At 33.9% G+C, this 22517-nt stretch overlaps 4 protein-coding genes across 10 annotated transcripts in view; 1 reads left to right on the top strand and 3 right to left on the bottom strand.

Annotated features, from left to right (window-relative positions):
- Positions 1–22517, top strand: part of LOC126873647 (uncharacterized) — a 127367-nt gene that overhangs the window by 95528 nt on the left and 9322 nt on the right. The window contains exons 11-12 of one of the 5 annotated variants that reach the window (XR_007692480.1): positions 8301–8768; positions 8874–9279. The exons of 2 other annotated variants lie outside the window; for them this stretch is intronic. The gene's annotated coding sequence lies outside the window, so the exon portion shown is untranslated. Of the gene's footprint in view, positions 1–4802; positions 4960–5056; positions 5270–8300; positions 9280–22517 lie in introns of those variants that run through there. 2 more of the 5 variants (XR_007692477.1, XR_007692479.1) reach the window with 2 other exon arrangements.
- LOC126873651 (alpha-N-acetylglucosaminidase) lies at positions 23–8472 on the bottom strand. The gene is made up of 14 exons (XM_050634735.1): positions 8332–8472; positions 8067–8230; positions 6221–6399; positions 5457–5675; positions 4179–4406; positions 3637–3700; positions 3431–3576; positions 2909–2993; positions 2670–2819; positions 2182–2324; positions 1935–2094; positions 1456–1646; positions 642–1027; positions 23–374 (listed from the first exon to the last, which is right to left on the bottom strand). The coding sequence occupies exons 1-14, from the start codon at positions 8411–8413 to the stop codon at positions 259–261; spliced, it is 2313 nt and encodes a 770-aa protein (XP_050490692.1). The 5' UTR covers positions 8414–8472; the 3' UTR covers positions 23–258.
- Positions 8955–14911, bottom strand: LOC126873658 (mitochondrial amidoxime-reducing component 1-like). 3 transcript variants are annotated; one of them, XM_050634749.1, is made up of 7 exons: positions 14483–14911; positions 12144–12667; positions 11099–11350; positions 10564–10687; positions 10284–10489; positions 9783–9854; positions 8955–9519 (listed from the first exon to the last, which is right to left on the bottom strand). In XM_050634749.1, exons 1-7 carry the CDS (start codon positions 14495–14497, stop codon positions 9342–9344), a joined length of 1371 nt encoding a protein of 456 aa, XP_050490706.1. In that variant the 5' UTR covers positions 14498–14911; the 3' UTR covers positions 8955–9341. The 3 variants fall into 3 exon arrangements, with proteins under 3 accessions (XP_050490706.1, XP_050490707.1, XP_050490708.1); XM_050634750.1 differs by having other exon boundaries at positions 8955–9513; positions 14483–14904; XM_050634751.1 differs by having other exon boundaries at positions 9373–9519; positions 9704–9854; positions 14483–14909.
- LOC126873663 (uncharacterized) lies at positions 17083–20285 on the bottom strand. Its single transcript, XM_050634761.1, has 6 exons — positions 20011–20285; positions 19466–19626; positions 18974–19111; positions 18603–18813; positions 18176–18320; positions 17083–17882 (listed from the first exon to the last, which is right to left on the bottom strand). Exons 1-6 carry the CDS (start codon positions 20102–20104, stop codon positions 17702–17704), a joined length of 930 nt encoding a protein of 309 aa, XP_050490718.1. The 5' UTR covers positions 20105–20285; the 3' UTR covers positions 17083–17701.

Genomic DNA, 22517 nt, shown 5'->3' with positions numbered 1-22517 from the left:
TGAATATGAAATGAAAGATTCATTGACATTCATAATGAATATTTTATGTACAATTTTTTAAACATTCTGCATACATATATACATACATTTCTTTTAACTATTACTGGCATATGGTATTAAGTTTGTATGTTTTCTTTATGAATCTTTGCATTTTATTATTTACAACAATATTATTTTTTACTAACAACTTTTAACAATTTTTACGATGAATGTGACCAGTAACAAGCTTAATCACTTTGAACGATAATAATTGAAATATTACATTCTTCCTTTGTCTTTCATAATATTTAAATATTTCATGGATCTGAATACATCGAAAATGGACGGTTGATACCATTTAGATAAAATTCGCATTGCTATGTCGATGCAATCCCCTGTGAACAAAACGTTTCCAGGTTCAAAATTAAAGTACTGTAAATTTGAGATGGCCAAAAAGTCTGATTCCAAACTTCCAGTATAAAAATTAGCGATTTCAATATTTCAGAGCTAACAATTTCTACATTCAAAAGCACGGTAAAAGGAAAGCTTGACCCTTAAATTTCTATGTTAAGAAATTCAGATTTTAAAGCTCTGGTTGAAAAATTTCAATAAGAAGAAAAAATTCAACTATAAAAATTTCAGGATTACAAATTATCTTATACCTGTCGCATTTGTTGGATAAATTTTTCTGGAGAGCGTAAACGGTTTTTCAACTTCTTTGAAAATCCGTTCGTTGATCCTCGTGATATTCAAGCTCGTTCTCTTTGTTAGACTAGTAGTAAGCCCATCCAGGAAAATAGCCCAGCGAGGTTTAAAATAATCCGAGACAATTCCTGACCACTGTTTGTTCGCGTAATCTCTAATCTCTCCTCGTGGCCCCCACAGAGTAATCTGATTCCTTGCGTTGTACTCGTACAATTTCGACTCTGCATCATCAGTAGCCAGATTTTTCGCCATTTCTAGCCATGTTCCCAATAAAAAGTCTTCACTGGATGCTAAGATGGCTTCGAGGTCATCGAACAGTTCCAATAGACGACCAGCTTGCAATCTACATGTATGATCAATCATAATTTTAGAATGAATCAAAAACATTTTCAGATTAGGGATCTTTATGCAAATTTATACTTTTTTAAGTAAATTAATTCTTTAACATCTTTTATGAATATTTTATAGATCCCCAAAGCTGTTTTACGTTAGATAGTTTACATGTGTATTTCTGCATATTATGCAAATTCTATTTTTACACTTTTAAATAACGCATAAACGCATAAAAATCCTTAATCTAATAATTAATAATATTGAAATGATACTATTTGAAATTTGATGAATTATGAAATTGCTAGAATTTATCTAATATCTATTGTAGGTAGGTGTCGTCATGTACTATCTGTTGTAGGTAATAGAGCTTTCAATCTATGATCTACCGAAGATAATAGAACGTTTAATCTACTCAGTAATCTCAAATCCAGAACTTACTTGAATGTTGTCACATCCTTTTGATTAAACGATTCGACTAAAACAGAGTAAATTTTATCCGCTTTTAGTTGAAGAGCTTGTCTAGTTATATCAACCACATCATGTCGGTAGAGGGTGCTGTTTTGTCTTCCATGCCTCGCTTGCAGGAATATGTACCAAGTAGAATAGAACTTCTCCGGATCATACCAAGTCTGTGCAATGGCCCATATTATACATATTTAATAAATAATTGAAAAGACTAGATCATTTTTATAAGAGTTAACACAACGTTGGCTCTTAATGGGTTGATTGAACATTATATTAATTTTCTAACCGGTTCTGGTTATTAAATAAACTTTTATCGAAATTGTATACATGAAATAATGATTTCCTCTATGTTAGCAGAACTTTGTTCTCTTTTAAATTACGATAGCTGCAGCTTTGGAACAGTATAGGGAAAAATCTGGTAGAACTTCAAAGAGAATAGTAATTAAGCTCACCAGTCGAGCGAGATTCAAACTCGGTCGCCTGGTAATCACGTATTTCCCTCTAATTTTCGAAATGCCTCGGAAATTGTATACAGTACTACCCAAATTCTTCCATGCTGCAACCGCGTACTCATTCCATGCTCCATATCTTCGACTAGCATAATCTTCGAACCTGAAACAGTGAATATTACAATTTATGAATATGTAATTTTGTACGCGATTATTTTTCTAATGAAAAAATTAATAGATATTTGTCCACCAATTATCCAAATTGACAGGTTCTTGACGATAAGCCATCTCGTTCATCAACTCGTAAATAACATAATTTTGATTTATGCCTTCTGGTGTCAGACCTGTCCCGATCATTGTACTTCCTTCCATGTTTCTTCCTTCGAAAACTCGCTAAAAAACAATCGGTAATCACGCAACAAAATTATCTCATTGTTAGTTAATCGCGATTGAATTTTTTTAATGAAAAATTCAATTTTAGGTAATTAAAAAACTATCACAAATTAATTTTGGACAGTTAAGACCGAAGAAATCTTCCACTCTTTTCAAATGTTACATATCTTTTAGTGTTGTTTTGCTATATAATTCGAATCTTCTTTTTACACGTGTTGAGGTTATGTAAGGTGGTAAAAGAGAGCGCCATTTTGTGAACGAACGTTCAGAACATGGCGTACGTGCACCAGTGATGAAATTTGAGAGTAGAAGATTGTAGAGAGTACATTTTTGTAGAAAACTTACCCGATTAATAATTTGAGCAGAACCAAACATTCCAAGAGTCCCGCCAAAATTGTGCAACATGCACCAAATAAATGGCTGGCCATAATAGGACTTTAGTTTACCGTATAGCGGGAATTGTTCTGATTGAAGGTCCAATACTATCAGTCTTCCCTAAATTAAAAGCCGAGGATCACAAAGAAGATAAGTATTGTATGAGCTTTTAAAACGTTCATTCAAATGTCTGTTTTAAGCATATTCACCAATGGGACTGAGGTTAAGAAAGCCTTTATTCTCGGCTCTGTCCAGAAGACAGCATCATGAACAAAGAGCCATCCTTGCATTAACCTTGAAAAATAATTTCACTTTTATGTATCGGAAAATAGTTTCAAATTTCGTTATAATGCTACTTTGTATTTGCTGCAAATTATCCCATAAAAAAGATTATTAATGTAATATATATCTACACATGCTACTGACTAAAAGTTTGGAATTATTATGTCTTCCAAAGATTTCAAACATTTTACAAGATTTCAACTCTGACTCTTGGCAGCTTAACATCTGCAGAATTAATTTCCAATTAATAACTAGGGGAAGTAAGATATCAGTGAAATGGAGAAACCTATTTTAAATTTTAAAAACCTATTTCGATTTTCCATCGAATCTGTAAATTACCAATTATTATTATTAGATTAATAAACGATTACACTAGTAAACTGTTAACAGATTATTAATATATGTTGATATACGTTAGTATATAATATTAGTATAATATATCGTGATACCATATCGCTTGTGGATCGACACTCAGCATAGTTTGAAAAATCGAATGTCCTACGTTCCTCAAAAATTTCAGTTCGCTGGTGGGGGGTTCGTTTTCATTGAAAGTATCGCAATTATATATGTGGTCGGTTCCAAATTCCTTGATATACTGGAAACCACGAACACAGAGATGGAAATATCCTTTGGGAGAATTTTAGATTTCACCTACCGTTCTCAAAAATTGATCTCCAATTTTATGAAACAGGGGATCTGTAGGTTCCAAAAGATAAGGGCTGAAAATAGATTTATATCTTCATTCAGAAATAGTGAGATATAGCATAAAAGTAAGAAATGATAATCTTGACTATGTTTATAGTGCAACAGGAGTGGAGGCTTAGCTTATCATTTTCTCTAAATAACAACAATCCGTTATCTCTGAACGATAAGCAAGAGTAATGTAAAGCAAATTGAGTAATGTATCAATACATCTTATCATTGATTAATTAATATTATGTATATCTAGATCCAAAATATCACAAAGCAAATATTTATTGTTTCTTAACTATTTTATTATCAAAATTTCGTTTGCTTAGAAGAAAGAAAAGATGACAGTTTATCGCAATTTTTTATTACGATCTGAAATATTAAAGATCAAGTAAATGCTACCAATAATTGTAAAATTCAATAATACGACGATAGATATGTAACGTAAGATTCAATAAATGTAGACTTGAAGTGATGTCAGAGGGATGAGAAATTTTTTTTTCTTACCAACAATATTTGTCCGAAAACGAATTCCATGTCGCACTTTTTGTCACGTTGGCTTCTGGAAATAGTCTGGGGAAAGCTCTAGGTACGTGTCCAGTGAAAGCAGGAAGAACAGGGATTATTCCTAATTCCCTCATCCTTTGAAGGATTCTATGCTGCAGTTGAAGCGATCTTTCGTGCCAGCTTGAGGTTAAAGGACCACCAAAACCTCGAATGTTACCCATTCTAGACCTAATTAAAGGATTAGAATGAAAATTGCACGGAAGAACAACTAACCAGTCGTTTAAAAAATTGCGGTAGATCAGTTTCTCACATTTATTAATTCTCTTTTGACATTAGTAATTAGGAGGCAATTTGAAACTAATTTCGAAGATTGGAGACTTTGAAATTTTTTTTTACTACAATTTTTAAATCAATTTTTTAATACAAAAATTAAGTTTCAACAAAAAGAATTAGGAGGTAATTCTAAAACATTAAGATGTTAAGTCTTCCTCATTTTTCTGCTGATTTTAAATTTTAATAGATTTAGCACAGTTGATCTGGACCCATTTTTTTTTTTTTTTTTTACAAAATCAAGTTTCTGGCAAAAATAACGAACTAATTTCCTATTCTTCCATCTTTTTTAAGTTTTAGACTTGATGGTTGAGTGGAGAACCAAGTTTCAGATAGCCAACAAATGATTGAAAACTTAATAATTTTCATGATTGAAGAAATTGTATAAGTAACCATGACATATAGAAAATTACAAATGAAACTTTGGACCTATTGATTACAATAAGTCAAGGTAAACGGAGAAAGTGTCTCTTCAATGATTCGTCAAATAGATAATCCTTCCAAAATACCAGAAAGCTATCGATAATTCTACAATGTTTTTTGTTCAGAGGAAATCAACAGTTAAATACAAGCAGATTTTCTAAGAGAGATAAAGAAACAGATAAAGAAATGTTTCATCAATATACTGCAGACGTTGATGGATTTATAGAAGATCTCAAAATTCAGAAACTATAAAAATATAAAATATGTAAAATTATTCATTATAATAATCTCTACAGCTCCCATTAAAGCTAAAATAATAAACTTTATGACTGAAATAAGCTGCCACTCAATTTTCATATTTTTGTGTATGTTCACAAAGATATAAATTTGCATAAATACCCGCTGTCTACCTATAAATGAGCATCTGCAGAATTCATTATATACTTCAGAAGTATACTTGGAATTATGTTACGAATGTCAGGATTCCACCGCGATTATTGTAACGGAAATCATTGTAAGGGTTACCAAGGCAAAAATGCTGGCCCGGCAAAGTGCTCATTAATCTCGTCTGAAGTGAAATTCAATTGGAGGTATACTCTCTGCCAGATTGCCTCTTGCCCGTTAAAAGCAAGAGCCAAATTGATTCCATTAAGGGCCATCCAGTCGATGTTTCTTTCCCAGTGATCCCATTGCCACCATGCGAAAGTGTAACCCAGAGTGCATACGTTCTGATAGTACCTAAACCTGTGCAATTCATGGATTAAGTAGCATAGGAAAGAAACAAATGTTGATTACACGAGAAGGACTAGATAAATCAATTTTTGTCAATTTTCAAATTTTCATATTACATTTAGCGTGACATGGTTGAAACAACAGCAATCTGTTAGGATCCAAATTGAATATAATTTAATGAGTAATTTTAATTTTAATAATCTAACGACTAGCTTTGTGACATTCAGATGTTCTTAAAATATGCAATACGTATAATACTAGATCTAATCTAAATAATTCTAAATCTAATAATATATAAATAATTCTACCAAGCCTAATTCAAGAATTAAATAATGTCGAAGAGAAAGACAGACGAAGATTACACATTTTTGTCGATATTCTCAAGATGTTCGTTATATATTTTGTCTGGAAACCAAATTGCAACATAGTTTGGTAATATAGGTTTCATTGACGTTGCAGCGAATTCAGCAATTGCTGCTTTATACAAAATATGACTTATCATATTCTTCCCTTGCGGTTTACGAGTGGTTTCATCTTCTTTGCTTGAAACTTCGTACCTATCATTGGACGTGACTTTTACTCGAACATCTGGTAAAGTCTGAGGAAGTTCGATTTGATTCCCCTCCCATGAAATGTGAACGTTGCAATAAGTTTTCAGGTAGTAATGCAAGCCCCAAGCTACAGCCACGCCGGAACTGCCAAAGATCTCCACTTGATCCAAGGAGTTTTTCTTGATCTGGCAATTAAGTTGAATTTGCGGTTGCGCAATAAGTAGATTACTGATTTTTATGCATTTATGGGAATTTTGAAGGCACGAAGATACGAAAGAATTGCAATTCTTTGCTTTTTCGAATACTTATAGTAGAGCAAACTATTCATAACTCTGGAATTATCATTATTATATTAATTCCATATTATATAGTCTGTATATCTGGATAATAGATATACAGGGTGGTTGGTAACTGGTGGTACAAACGGAAAGGGGTGATTCTATGCGAAAAAAGAAGTCGAAAATATAGAATAAAAATTTAAAAATTTAAAAATTTAAAAATTTAAAAATTTAAAAATTTAAATATTTAAAAATTTAAATATTTAAAAATTTGAAAAATTAAAAATTTAAAAATTTAAAAATTTAAATATTTAAAAATTTAAATATTTAAATTTTTAAAAATTTGAAAATTTAAAAATTTAAAAATTTAAAAATTTTTAAAATTAAAAAATAACGTCAATCGAGACAAAGATCTACAGTGAGATCCGTTATAACGAGACGTGATAAAGTGAAAAATTTCGAGAAAATTCAAAGTCGATTTTCTCGAAAACGAAGCCTCGAACGAAAAATTTGTATTCTATATTTTCGACCTATTTTTTCGCGTAGAATCACCTCCTTTCCGCTTGTACTACCAGTTACCAACCACCCTGTATATCTATATATTTATACTAATAAGGTCATACAGTGTCAAGTGCAAGGTCGAGGTCTTTATCAAACTTGAGAGCTTACGGACACAAATATCTATTCATATTTAGTGCTGTGAATAATTATAAATCAAAACGAGTGTTTTGCATTATTTCTTCGATATTTCCAGGAAAATATTGCTCGTGCCTGGATACGTTACGTGAACTCGTTTTTCTAAAGGTAAATTGAACGCTATAGGGTATCAGGAGATCTTACATGGCAAATTATTGCCCTTCTGTAACTGAAATAGACGACAAAAAGGTAATTTTTCAACAAGACCATGCCCCTATTCAAGAAAGCAGCTACTACAAGAACGTGGATCAAGATTTTGAAATAGGATTATTATCATGATCATCGCTCAATTCTGATCTAAATCCGATTGAGTACCTGCGGAGAATTCTAGCAAAAACAGTTTACAATCAGAAGAAGCTACCTATGGAAAATATTGTTGAACGTAAAGAAAAGCATAAAACCCGGATAGATGGATATTCAAAACGAAACTGTAACCGATTAACCGCGTTTGACGAATATACTCGTCACCGCTTGTATTTATCTACGCACTCCACGACCTAATACCACGAGAGATTCCCAAAACTAAATTCCGCAGTTAACTGGTTAAAAAAATTATTGGATAGTGTACCTAACACTATGACTAACGAAAGCAATCAGAAGTAAAGAAAAATGCGCTAAATATTGAACGAGAATTATGTTCTTTTCACAGCCGAGAACACAAGTTTACAGGAAAACGTAATTTCTTCCAGAGTTCAAAAGAAGAAAATTTTCGTTTGTTGTATCTTCAGTTTCGGTTTGTATCATAACATGAAATTATATGAGCGATCCTGTCAACTATTGTTTCGATATTGTGAAAAATCTAGAAACAGAATTGAATTTACAATTATTCACGGCACTGTGCTTATCTGTACACAATTATAACGTGATATACGATTTACCAAGAAGGTATCTAGTCCAGTAGGACCAAGATCAGGATTCACGACCATTAGGAATTTTGCAGCTCGTTCGTGTCCCAATAATCTTTCAGCAACACCTCTGGCAGCCCCAGCCTGCACTTCCGGTGAAGTCTGAGGCTTAATGTGACCCAAAGTGTTCTGAAACGCTGTTCAAATTTCCATTTTTTAATCTTTTCTTATTGCAATTATATTTAACATATTATATGACGATTATAGGAATAGGAGAATGAAGAAAAATTCTGCTTACCGTCTGGCTTTGGATCGCGACAGAAAACTGTCAAAGATCCGGAAAGAAAAACGATGGACGCGAGTAACGAATGGATCAACATGATGCATGAACGTGTCGTGTCTGGAAGACTGAAACTATTGAAAGAGATGGTACTTGTGAACGTATTACTATTTATAGTCTCCCTACTCTTCTACCATTTCTCTTTATCTAACATGGCCTCTGATTACCATTTATCTACTATGCAATTACTCTCGCGATCATACACCATTCGTTTCGGAGTCTTCGTTCGTATCACTCGCGAAATAAGATTTCAGCTGATCTACAAACTGTTACAACATCCTTCTACTTGGAAGATATAAACATGAAAAAATGTTCATCTAGTTGTTTCAACGGTGATGGTGTCTTGTGAAATTTGTGAACGTTAACTGCTGTTTCTCTAAATCTTCAGCTTTTTAGTGTGTATTGTATCGTCTTTAATAGGAAATTAATTTATATCTCTGTATTAATTTCATATAATATTATATATCATTTCTTCCTAAAATAGTCAATTCTTCTTTAAGGTAAAATCACAAGTAAAATCGTTTTCAAACTTAGCTTGGGTTTCATGGAAAAGGAAGAAAAAAGAAAATAATAGACATGGACTTTGTATAACAATCAAAACTTTATTTAGCATAACGATTTTTAAACATTATCTCTGAAGTGCCCTAAAATACATGAATTGGGAAACACCAATGCAAACCAGTGCCAATTATTTTAGGACACCTAACATACATATACAATGTATAACAATTACATAGCTTTGAATTGACAAGAATCGATCGTACAAATGGCGCATTTATATTGTCTTGAAGTCTTTCGAATCTTCTAGAAATTACTCGATTGAGTCGTTCGCCTGAAAATACTATAATCCACAATTGTTCATCAAACATGAACGTACATATATCGGTATCTTTTTTAACGCACGAACTTTATCTATCTTGAAATAGAAAGGCCATCGAAAGCGAGTTAGTTTTCAATATATTTCTTATCTATCTAGGATTTTCTGCCTCCCGATGATTCAATTCTACCGACGAATCATTAGACCGATGAATGAACACCTCGTCGCCGATCTTCGCTCTTCCAGTAACGTACAGTCCACAATATATCCCCATAACTGGCGCCTTGCCCTCCAGCGAGATTCGTTCTGGGTCAGTTGGCTCCCTGAAACTGGAGAAGATTAGAAATTGATTCAATAAAGGCGAATCTCTGACGTACAGTGGCTCACGAAAGTTATTTGTACACTTATGGACACTTTCAATCAACGTATAAGGCACGTTACGTGAAACATTTTACAATTTTAAAATGTTTTATATGACACACACGATATACAGAAAAAACCAATTATATGTACAAAGACTTTTGTCAACCAGTGTAGTTGTTAGTTCTTGGTTTATCCATGTGCTCGATGAAGATAGTGTATCTCGTCGTACGATTTTAAAGTCTTCAACGGCTCCTCCTTGTCCATCACGCCGTTTTCTGGATTCACGCCCACTAGTTTGCATCTGAAATATGAATTGCATTGTTCGAGTAATCCGTAACTTGAATTCTACATTTCGAGAAACGGTGGATAAATGTTACACTTAAAATTTTTAAGGTGTTAAGGATCTTATGGATCGTACATCATAAGCAGAGTATATTAGCGGTATATGCGTTAACTACTAAAGCAAAGTATACATATTTCTTCGCGTAAGAACCTTTGAAGAATCTTCGCCTAGAAACATAGCAGAATCTCGCTGTTATAGCGTTCTAAATGAATCATTCACGGAATATGTAATTTTGAAACGTCCTGTATATATCTATTTCGTTTATTTTATAAATTTACTCGTCGTCGTTGTAAATATTTGTTTTAAATTGCAATATTTTGATGATATCAGGGACACATAAAATTAATCACTTAAGAGTGCATGATAATTAAAATATGTTTACTATACCGTGAGCACGGTTTGACGTTCCTAATCACGACACGTTCACCAATTTTAATCCATTCCCATTCATCTTCCTCGAATGGTTGTTGCGTAGAGACCAAAATATTTGGACGGAATTGTAGAGTAGACACTGGTGTCTCCAATTTTTCGTTCAGTTGTTCAACGGAGCTTGTGGTCATTAACATATAACTGGCCAGGTCACTGAACAGCCCCTAGAAAACATCCCTTCGATCGGCAAAGTATATGAATTTCCCGCTTAAAGGAAGACAAAAATTGAGATAATTACGGTATCTTCGCTTCTAAGTGTCCGGTATACTTGAGTGAATTTTTTCCACGGATCGACGAAAACGTCTCTTCTATCCATCATCGTGTACCCCAGTCGAAGACCAGAAGTCGTTCCAGTCAGAAATCTACAAAGAAACGTGAGTCTTATCAATGAAAATTAATATGAATTAATTACAAATCAATAGCAATAATGAAAATTAATAAAAATTTAGAAATCCACCAATTTGATTTTTTAATTTTCCAAGTGCATCAATGTCGAAGCAAGTCAGAATTAATTTATCCGACTAAAAATCAATAGGACACATTTATCATCGAGAAATAGGGGAAAATAAGATTTATCGAGAAATTTCTGTGCGAATTCGTATTTTTGAAGATATTGTTTCATCTTTCAAATATCGCAGAAAGCAGCCTATTTTGGTAATATTTATATCTCTTCGTATTAAGCGCAACAGTTTCACGTTTTCAAATTTCCTACAAGTGCGTAAAAATTCATAACCTATTTACGAGGTAGAAAGGGAAGAGATGCAAATACGAACCTCGATAGCCATTCGGCGGGTTCCGTGCCACAATCGATACACTTCACTGGCTCTCCCCACCACATTTTGCACTGCACGGCTTCAGACGCGTCCTTCAAGTTCTTTGGAACCTCGAAGATCACGCTGGGCATCCCTACAGCCTCCAACTTCACCTTGTTCTCATCCACCGCCGATAAACTCACTAGGATCAAGGTTGGGTATTGTCTTCCGGTTTGAAAGCGTCCAGTTTCCTCGTTGTACACTAGAAACATTCTGATGAACAGCAGGGGATTCATCTTTGGTTCCTTTGGGAAGGGGTCTGTAGGATTTAGTTATATGTCGTTGTTGTTAGTTATATGTATTGTAATACAATGTTCTCGTATAGTGAAGCTAATTTATTGTAGTGCAGTGAAATTTCTGTATAGTGAATATAAATGATGTTTCAGTGGAAGTACATGATCGAATTTTATAATTTTATTAGAACGGAGCTGAAAGAGTTGGAAATGTTAATAGAATATTGTGAAGGGAGTTTGAAGATGTTTGATGACGTTTCATTGAAGAAACAAGTATAAATGTTAATGATATAATGAAAATAATGCATGTTTCCTTGTTTTTTAATATTTTCATAGTATACGTGTTAAAGGTTCTGTAGGATAATCACTGGAGAACGTGAGCTAGGATGAGTATTAGGGCTGAAGAATGATCCTAACAATGGACATTATCTTTTTACAAAAGTTCTGACATATTTATGCGACAGTGCAATTGCTATAATAGAATTAATTCTCAATAAATGAGAAACAAATTTTCTACACAAAAAATTCAACGTTTATCAAAAGCAAAATGCACTTAAGCAAATATAAGAACTAAAAAAACTAAAAAAACCTGATATAATACAGCGTAACTAATCTGAAACATGATAAATAACATTTTTACTGTATTCGTGGATATATCATGTTTAATATTAAGGCCAAAACCAAGGTACATGACAAAAAAATTACTGACAAATAAAATTTTCCCTAGAATTGAAGATCATATCTAGGTGAACTATCATAAAAAGTTTGCTTACCTGTCTCTGAGGGTGAACTTTCCTGCATCGTCCAATTTCATTCCATATTCGGTAAAGTCACATTCCCTTACATTCTTTCCACGTCCAGACTTCAATGGATACATATATAGTTCTTGAATCTGGCCAACCTTCTCCCATTTTGGATCTGGTAATTCGGCAATCGTATCGTCCTTTGGACATTCCTCATCCTTTGGACGTTCCTCATCCTTTGGACGTTCCTCATCCTTTGGACGTTCCTCATCGTTCGGATATTCCTCATCGTTCGGATATTCCTTATTGTTTGGAGATTGCTTGTCGTATGTTTCCTCATTTTCCTCCGCATTTACATCTTCTTCGCGAGTTACTTCGTTCTTGTTATTTATGTTGCTCTCGCTATTAACATTCGCGTTCACTTTGTCTGGCTCTTTTGAATCATTTGTTCGAGACCGCTTCCGTTTTTCATGGGAAGTTTTCCTTATAGTCCAAACAGCAGCCGCGAGGATGACCACGAAACCGCACGTTATCGCGATGGTTGAGCGCCAGTACTAGAAAAAGATACGACCTTGAGTTAAAATGGAACAGGGCCTAATGGGATGGCTGCTAAAAAAGTGCTCGTGGAAACGTTAAAAACGTTTCTAACGAAGCTCCGCATTTTGATAAGAAAAAAATTTTTTTAAGAATGTTTTTAGCAGAGGAAAAATAACAGCTTAAATTTAGTTGTAATACTTTTGGATAAAATGTTCTAAAATTTGGAATAGACATTTTTTGTAGCCTTGGAATTTTGAATTTTGATTGGAGTTGTTTTGTATAATTTTCTATAATGTTGACTTAAATTTCGGTCAAAATCCATTCTTGCATAATTTATCATAGAAATAATAATTGAAATATAATTAGAGTGATAAAAATTTGTCGAAGGTTTGGATGTTTGAATTTTGATTGAAATCTTTTTGTCAACGATTTTTAGTAGAGCGCAAACGATTATTCAAGTTCGACTGAAACTATGCTAAAGAAATTCCAGAATTCTTAATCCATTTCATTATTTATTAAGTTTATGAAGTTCCATTATTATATCTTAGCTCGTCATAATAATTAAAATTTAATCACGTCATATGAAACATATAAATTTCTAGATTTTTAACTCGCTGCCTTATATTTGTTTCGGTAAAAAATCCATTTTCTTGTTATCTGTTGTCTACGAACATAACATTTTTTTTACGATTCTGCCATCGCGCCTTAGTCACCGTTTTATGTTATGTTTATCTAAAGACTTATTATGACAAGAAGAGCATCAGTAATTTTCCTCAACGAGATTAGATAAGCATCGACTAATCGTCAATCTCTCTCGAATCACTTTATAATCGACCTATGTAGCAAGTTATATCCAAAATTCACGTAGCTGTTAGAGTCACGCGGCCGTCTAAGAACAATGCTCGTCATCCGAAAAGTCGAAGCTGCGTCGAACACGTACAGTAACAATCGAGCATAATGCCATTGTTTCCTAATCGAATTCCTGCTACAAAGAGGCTTAGCGCGGTGTGTTTGCTCGTAGTTTTTGATCGTTCCAGACAATTCTCATCTACTAACATTCTCAAAGATATCGCTCAAAATTCATCTATGTTACTCACTTTCAAACACAATTACACTTAACATTTACAGAACACAATTATCAGTTCAAACAACGCCATACTCGCAAGCAATCGGAAAGATCAATTCTTCTAATTCAGCTCGACCCGTGGCCTTGATATCGTATCCAAATTCTCTAACTTGGTCTGCATCACAGGTACCACTCACTCGCGATATTCTCTTCAATGTGAGAACAAATTCAATCTTAATCAGCGAAAATCTTTATCAGAGTTGCTACGTTGACACGGTGTTAGTAGTAAGTGTCTGCGGAATTGATTTTAGAATTTTCCGATACTTTTTGGAAAACATCGGCTCGCGTCTCTCGTCGTCAAATGAAAAACATCTGCATCGCATAATCCATGCGCAGTGAATAATCTCATTCGAATGCAAATTTCATTTCAATCGATGGAAATTTATTAGCTTTTATATTTATGTCAACTTTTATGAAAAGTGTTGGTTCGCGTCTTCTCTTATCGTTGAATGAAAAACTGAAATATGCATCGCGTAAGCAACTCGCTGCTGCATTCGTGTTTATTTGAAAAAAAAATCCACTTTAATTAACGAGAACCTTATTACGGTTTCTACATTAACACGTTGCATGGTGCGAAAGAAACTTATACGATTCTCAAACACTTTTGGAGAATGTGCCGATGCTTACGAAGCGAAAAACCTCGATTCTCGTGAACAATGTGTTCATATGGAATAAAGAAAGGTGCTTTATCGTGATAAGTACATACCGGGTGTTCTTGCATGATCCTCGCGGTTCTGGCACTCGTGCAAACCGTCGTTTCGGGCTCACAGGCGTATTTTCTTCATTCCGGAGTATCCGTGCTGTGTCGCTGCCGATTGTATTATGCAATGGCCCGACTGCGTGTGCCCCTTCTCCACTTCTTATCGGCGCAGGTCTATGGTGTCGCCGATTGTGCGCTGTGAACGCGTCAGTCGTTGACCAGAAAGCGTCAAAGGCGATTTACTCGTGACGAACGTCCTTTATTCTCCTTTCTTTCTTTTTTTTTTTTTTTTTTTACCGCAGTTCATGAGTCGACCGATAACTTCCATGGGATGGAACAATCGCGTTGAAATCACGAGGAATCAAGAGACAAAAAATTTTTAGCTGTGCTTATTCCACCATGTTAAGTCGAAAGGGTGTATCTACAACTTTCGCTTAAATTCAGTCATTGCTACCAAATAATAGGAAAATAGTTTATTTTCATATATATATATTGTTATAATTATTATTATATTAGTAAGAAATTATTATATAATAAAATTTATTATATGTATATCATTATTATTTATTACATTTTTTTATTATTTCATTTATATTAATAATTATTATTTGTCATGCATATATATTTTTATAAAATCTAAATATATATATATATATATATATATATATATATATATATATATATATATATATATATATATATGTGGGATTAAGATTGGGATTCTGGGCGCGTAACAACTCTTCGCGTGGATTAGCCATCGTTTCACAAAGCCGAGATTATATTTACACGTATATACAAGACTATCACAAAGCTTAACAAATAATAAGTCTAATGAATAATAAGTTTGATGAACAATGAAGTTAGTGAATAATAAATTGTACGAATAATTAAGTTTAACAGATAACAAGTCTAATCTTAGGTGCAAAATACGATTGTTGAAAATGCTCAATGTGTCACTCTCCAAGGCAATCGCACGAATGCCAACCTCGTGGAGATTTTCCTCGCTGTACGATTGCATTTTATTTCTATACTGGTTTTGAAGCATCGAGAAGGTTTCAAACGCCCGTTGCTAGGCGGTCTCTGCCTGGAGTTTGATACGCACTCGTTGGAAGCATCGAGAAAGTTCCAAATGTCGTTGCTAGGCAGTTTCTGACTGGAGTTTGATTATTAATACAATGTATGTCCCATTGTATCGGCACCTCCGAGGCAACCTCACACGTGGCGAGGCCGCATGTCTCGGAAAAATCATACAACCACTCCAGACCTCCGTTCGGCGACCAATTGTCACCTCGAACCCAATCTCGCTATCACAAATCTCGAACAATTACAGCTATGATAAAATCTAGGCTAGAGTGCTAGAGGATGTTGCCAAAATTTGCAAGGAAAGGCTTCGGCTTTCCTCTCATCTCCGACATATATTAAAGAAGAAATTTTTCCTATCGAAACGGAAGGTATCACAGTTTATATTTCGAATATAAGTGTGATGTATGTGAAATCGTTGACTTGTTATTAAAAGTCATTTTTCTCGAAACCACCTCTTGACCCTGCACTTCTCTTTGAATCACCATAACAGTAATATATTATCGGGTATTTATGCAACTTTACATATTCATGAACGAGACTGAAGAAACAAATTCTAAATAGGAATTTGTTTCATCCTTTAAATATCGTAATAGGTACTCCATTTTGGATATTTTATATATTTGTATATGTTATGTGACTTTTCTAGATATTTGAAACCTTACATTTCCCAAAAGCGTCCTGACGACGACTAGCGTTAGGTTATATTTAGGTTAGGATTAGCATGTCGTTAGAGTTACAAATGTCCATTCGAATTTAGATTTTTATGAATAGGAGAAATAGAATTTCAATAGAGATTTATTTTGCTCGTTGAATATCGTAACGAGTTGTCATACTTTGGATAGTTTATATACTGTATTTTTGCATTTGCTAATTAACTAGAAATATATAAAAATCCATAGTCCAATGATGATATAACATCGAGAGTAATACATCGAATGGTAATGACGCAACGTTGGTATCTATTTGTACGATGACTCGATGCATTTCAATCATTCTACTATGAATTACAATAACGCTAAACCATCCCGATAATTATATCGCGAAATTTAAAAAGGTTTGTCCTAGATATCTATGTGATATATTATGTATTCTCATTTGTCTGTTTCTAATATATATGCAGATTTTATGCTAAATTTTGAAACAGAAATTACATAACAAAATGGAAAAAGGAATCTCGATTGTCCGAAATCCGTTTAACCGAAGTTCCGTATTATCCGAGCTACTTTAATTTTTACCATAACTTCGAAAGTTGTACCATAACATGGTACCATGGTCTTCGTACCATAAGAGTACGAAAGTACAAACATAGTCTGGTAACGTGAAAGCAGTCGATCAAACTTTCAATCGATTAAACAACGAATTAAACAATATGACGTTATCAAAATGTTTTCTATTATCTTATTATGCGATTTACGAATACTGATAAACCTTATCGTATTATTCGAGATAGGCGCATCATTTCGGATAATCGAGGTTCTACTGTAGTTTTTCTGGGAAAGATTTATAGGAAATTCACAATATAATTAACAATAAGAAAATAATTGCTACTTGTATTTGGTAATATGCTAATTTTCTAATTTCAATTCATTTTAATTGGTCTTATACATGATATAATTTCACGTCAAGTGTTTCACGTCTGGAACTGTTAATATAGAAATTCCGCGGAGCTTCAGTTTCTAAATATGTGACCTAATACAGCAATTACGATAATGATACTAATTTGAAGATAGAGATACACGAACGTGCCATCAATTTTCGCTGAATAATATACACATCGGAAATGTTCTTTCTATCTCGGTTACGAACAAGCGCGATATGAGTGAGGTTTTGATAAGAGTTAGCATATTTCATTTAACCTTCGCCTTGTCGGTAGTTCTCGGCAGAAATGCAAATTGAACTGATTAAATAAAATCTCGTTTCATTGGTTATTAGTATCGTATTTACAGTTATTCCTTATACATTCGCAGATATTAATATTATCGTCTAAAGCGACTAAAAATCGATGACAAATGAGAAGTTGTAAAGTTGAGCAAAAAATCTTGAACAATTCTGTCATTAATAACGAAAATAAATTTGGCGTGTTACATATCAGTTTGTAAAGCCTACCACTGGGCAAGTGAAAACAGGAGAAACACGACTTTTCTAGTTTGCCGATTCGTTTTGCAGCGAATCGATAAGGGGGTTTAACAACGCTAGACTCGGAATATAGAAATCTGGGCAGCACTCGTCGTCCATCGCCGCTTCGTTTATTTTGTCCGTGCCCGTGTTGACGAACAATTTTTTAAATCCACACATAGCACCGAATTTCATGTCTGTGTTTATCCTGAAACAAGAAAGAGAATGATTCATACTAGGCGATTAAAGATCGAGTAATGATTCATCGTAACGTTAAAAGCAACATAAATTTCCTTTGAAAAATTGTGAACATTAGGATATAATCCATAAAGGATATAATCTAACAAACACGAAGATGGTACCCCGCTGGGGGTAGCTACCCACGTGATAATCAAACAGCTAAAAAATTCTACCAAATGTCCAAATTGGAATGTGAAATATTAAATATAAAAGAAAAAAAACTAGGATTAAGAAACATGGATTATACGAAGGTATATTTACGAGTCGCCGATGATTAAACATCTGCTTGGATCTTTCACGTTGCACGTATCAAAAACATAATCTTTTAGATTTTCACTAGGCTTGGCAAATTCTAATGGTGTTCTTCCGCTCTGTTTGCTAATTAGATCGATCAAGGGACCAGAACCTGCAAATAAAGTAATTGTTGTAAATCCTTTATGTTTGTTAATTAATTTGTTACTTATGTTTATACCTAATAGATTCCACTTTATTTAGTATCTTATTAAAAGGTGCGCGTGATGCAAATGGAATAACAAAATTACGACAAGATAATTACAAATTAAAAACAGTTAGAAACGTTCGACTCTAGATATTTATCTTAATATTTACAGTCGAAAAAAGGAAAAGATAAATATGCAAATGATAGGAGAGGTGTCAATGAAGTTTGGTCAAACATGTATGCAAGTACCTAAAATTCTCTTATCGCCACGATAAACGAGCCACTCCTCTCTACAACCGCATATGTAAAGAACATCTTTTCTATTCAAGCAAGAAATGGCTAATGCTAATTTTGTCCAATCACAGGAAGAACAGAAATCGACGATCACTGCTTTAATAGCTGGATCATCCTCGATACCCTTTAGTCCTTCGTATCGTTTATGCTCTACGATCTGAGTTTTCTGCAAATGAATTTTAAAGATTAGCTTCGTGACTGTATTGTACAAAACATGTTCGTATATCCTATAAATACGTAAAAATCCGCAATCCGATAGGCATTATTTTTCTAAATAATTCGAAGCAATGTATATCTCGATCGTAAGCTTTGCTAATGTTACTCACTTCCTGTGGTACGAGTTTAAATCCATCGTCGATTAAAATTTGTCGGAATTGTGTCGTTGCAATCACGAAAGCTTCGCCCGTGAACTGAACCTTCTTCAGATACCAGCTAATGGTTTTCGCGGTGTTTATTACTTCTTTCTGTAAAACATTCGCTATGAAACGGAATACGAGATGCAATAGAACGGAAAATTCTAAAGGGGAAATAATTTATTCGAGAGTAGGAGTTTCGTTACGTTTCTATTGTACAATTGTTTCGTATAACATGCGTAACATATCCAGAAAAAATTTCTATAGGTATTCAAATATGTGCATACATACATAAATTGGTGTTATCTACAATACCCGCTCCCGATACTGAATGCACCTACTATATTCCCGCATATCTATTTTACCTACAAATCCGCATACTCCGTGTATGTATCTTCGATAAACGATTTCTCCACGCACTGGCAAACAGAAATCGCCGTCGATAGCATCGAAAACAACACTCACCGCTTTGATATCTAGTCCGTGTAAATCCAGACGCTTGCAGAATTCGTCTATGGTTATGGTACTGTTGTTACTTAATAGATACAGCTGCTTGCCTAGGTCCCGTAGTTTACGAAGCGTATGCGCTGAGCCAGGGATCGGTTTGTCAAGATACCAAAGGACACCTAGTAATAGACGTCAAGTTAGTATAATCGTCTATGATTCACCATATTGGTAAACAGGTGGTTGCCAAATTCTCCATCTCGAAATACTCGAATATTTTCATGGAAATGATGCTTAGCACCTTGTGTATGTGTGTGTATATGGAAATATTTCTCGTGACAAGAATATACGTAAATACGTAATTTCCGATGATCGCGAAAATTAATACGAGACGTATTAATTTCAGTGCGTAAGGACGCACAGTCTCTTTCGCGAAGCAACAAAGCCAACAGAATTTAGGAATCGTTGCATTGTAACGAACCTTGTAAACGACAAGTATCGGAAGAATTTTAAAAGCAAATGTCGATGTAAAATACTTATGAGACGGGTAGACAGTGGGAACTCGCCATCGCAATCCGATAAAACGATGTCGAATGAATCTAAAAACTCCCGCGTTTCCTCTACACTCGCGTTTTCCAAGTTTATTGTGCTGGTTGCCATGACGATCTCTTGGATACTGGTAAGTAGTTGTGACTGTGTATCACGCTAAGCTTAGGACTTCGCCGTAGACTGTGTCGAATGCTTGCTGGAACTCGACTGAGAAAACAATCTACTACCAGCAAGCCACCACCAAAACCTAAATATGTAAAATAAATTTTCGTGCCGCACGTGGCACCAGTACATAATACTCATAACATACATAGCTTTTTACATGTATTCTCAACGTTATTGTACACGTAGAAAATTTCTGAATAAAGCAAAAAAAAAGATATGTATGAATAATGACAAATTATGACTTCATGTTGGTTTCCCAGGCTTGGTAAGTATAATCGACTGAGTAACGTATATAGTTCAAAATATCGCGGCACGTATTTAACGTAATAAGAGTATAGGAAGGTCGGAGTCGAGAAAATACTACTAACACGCTTTTTCCCTTCGCATCATTCGAAAATTGATAATTGAATATCATATATGAAACAAGCTACGTCTTCATCTTCTTCGCTTGCATTTGACGATTCTATTTCGAATTTCTTTCTGATAGGCACGTTCCTAATTTCATCCCCAGGTATCTATGTGGAAGGACGAAATTATGTATCGAATAGACGAACAAAATTACATGCGATAGTTAATGTTTCGATAATCGTTGCTTCGAATGATTAGTGCGTTTAAATTATTCGAAGATGACAGTAAATTAATGAAAGAAACTGATACTATTTACATTAAACCTTTGCGATAATTGAATAATTTTTTAAATATAATTACAAGTTCTAATCGATAAATTACAGAACGAGATTACCACATCAGAATATGAAAATCAAAGCAATATATTACGCTTCACCAAAACTAAATGGTGGAATTACACAAACGTTAGATGTTGAAATACGATTTGAAATATTAAGAAATAGTGCAGTACTGGAAACAACGAATTTCTTCCACTTTGCTACCATTTAACTAGCTGCATGTCTATTTCAAATCTCAATTGCAACTTACGGGCTACAGTACTTAACAACAAAAAATGATCGAGAAACGAAATTTGGACCTGTTAGCCTAAATAAAAGTACTAAGAATAAAATATTATTAAATTATCGCAAAATGTAAATAAAAGGTCTTCTGTCGCTAATTTACTGTCATTTTACAGTATTTTAAATGCATTTATTATTTATAGTAATGATTATTAAAATATTAACTATCAATTTAACTTTTATAACTTTATCTAAATACTATGACCTCTAAATACAAATTTATCTTGTTTTTCTACTGTTATTGGTTCGAGTTATCGTCTAGTTTACGTTCTTGTCCGTTGCTCGACAGTCAGAAGACGCGAATTCGCAAATTCAATACGGCCCTGACACATGTTACCTAGTCATAGTCACAGAAATACTAAAATTTATTAATATATTTCAGTTAAAGATAACGCGAAGCTCGATATTTATTTTAAAGCAATGAATTATTTCGTGTTAGATTATTCATGCACTGGCATGTAAACAAATTGCAGTGTTGTTCGTTGTAGAGGAGAAGATTCTTCCATCTTTAAACTTACGGTGATTTGAGTCCTGAAAAATATTCGTCAATACCTGTACAGACGTTCGAACTCGACAAATATTCATTGATTCGATAATAATTGATGTATGACCTTTTGTCACGAATTTATAACAGCTTGGATATCAGAAATTATGGGGCAAAAGTTAACATTCCAATCGATGAAACGTACCTCGAAAATCTCCCACTTACAAGGTCCACCTTGTAAAAAACAAGGTCAACCTTACAAAGTCTAAACCTATCTGAGAGAAATATAAGGAGAACATGAAACGTGATATTTATTTTAATGCGTTTTAAAATGATTTATTAATTTGTAGCTTGTAATGTGTGCATGTACTAATATATGTAGAATTTTTTCAACGTCTGGAAAGCGTAAAAGCGTTATCGGCGAGATTTTCAATTGGCATTGTCAGTTTATACGTGTGATAGAACGACGATATTAAATATTTGAACACAAAATTATGTATGACTTATGACAATACATGAATGTAACCAGGTGAACTTCTAAGAGTACGTTCCGTAGTTTCATATGGCTTCTATGTGTACACATACTTTCTGGTCGTCCATCGTATATATATTTTTTGCTTTGTTCGTATGAACTTTTATAAAACGTTGATTATATGTCCTTGTTACTAAACTTTCAAGGTAATTATACAAATGTTTCTAAATTAAAAAATTCATTTAGTCTTGGACAAATACTAAAAAAGCTTTCGAGGGACAAAATTTAAACGCCTCGTTTTACTATCGCTGACTGTAGAGAAAACGAACGAAATTGAGACGCACGTAAATTTATGTACTTGCATAAAAGGGGAAACACCCACAAGAGGAGAATTGGAATAACAATGGAACACGTTTGGGTTAATAGAATTTCAAT

Source organism: Bombus huntii, chromosome 15 (genome assembly GCF_024542735.1).
Source record: "Bombus huntii isolate Logan2020A chromosome 15, iyBomHunt1.1, whole genome shotgun sequence".
Classification (NCBI taxonomy): Eukaryota; Metazoa; Arthropoda; class Insecta; order Hymenoptera; family Apidae; genus Bombus; species Bombus huntii.
The sequence above is the reverse complement of the archived record's forward strand: the minus strand, read 5'-3'. Positions and strand labels throughout refer to the sequence as shown.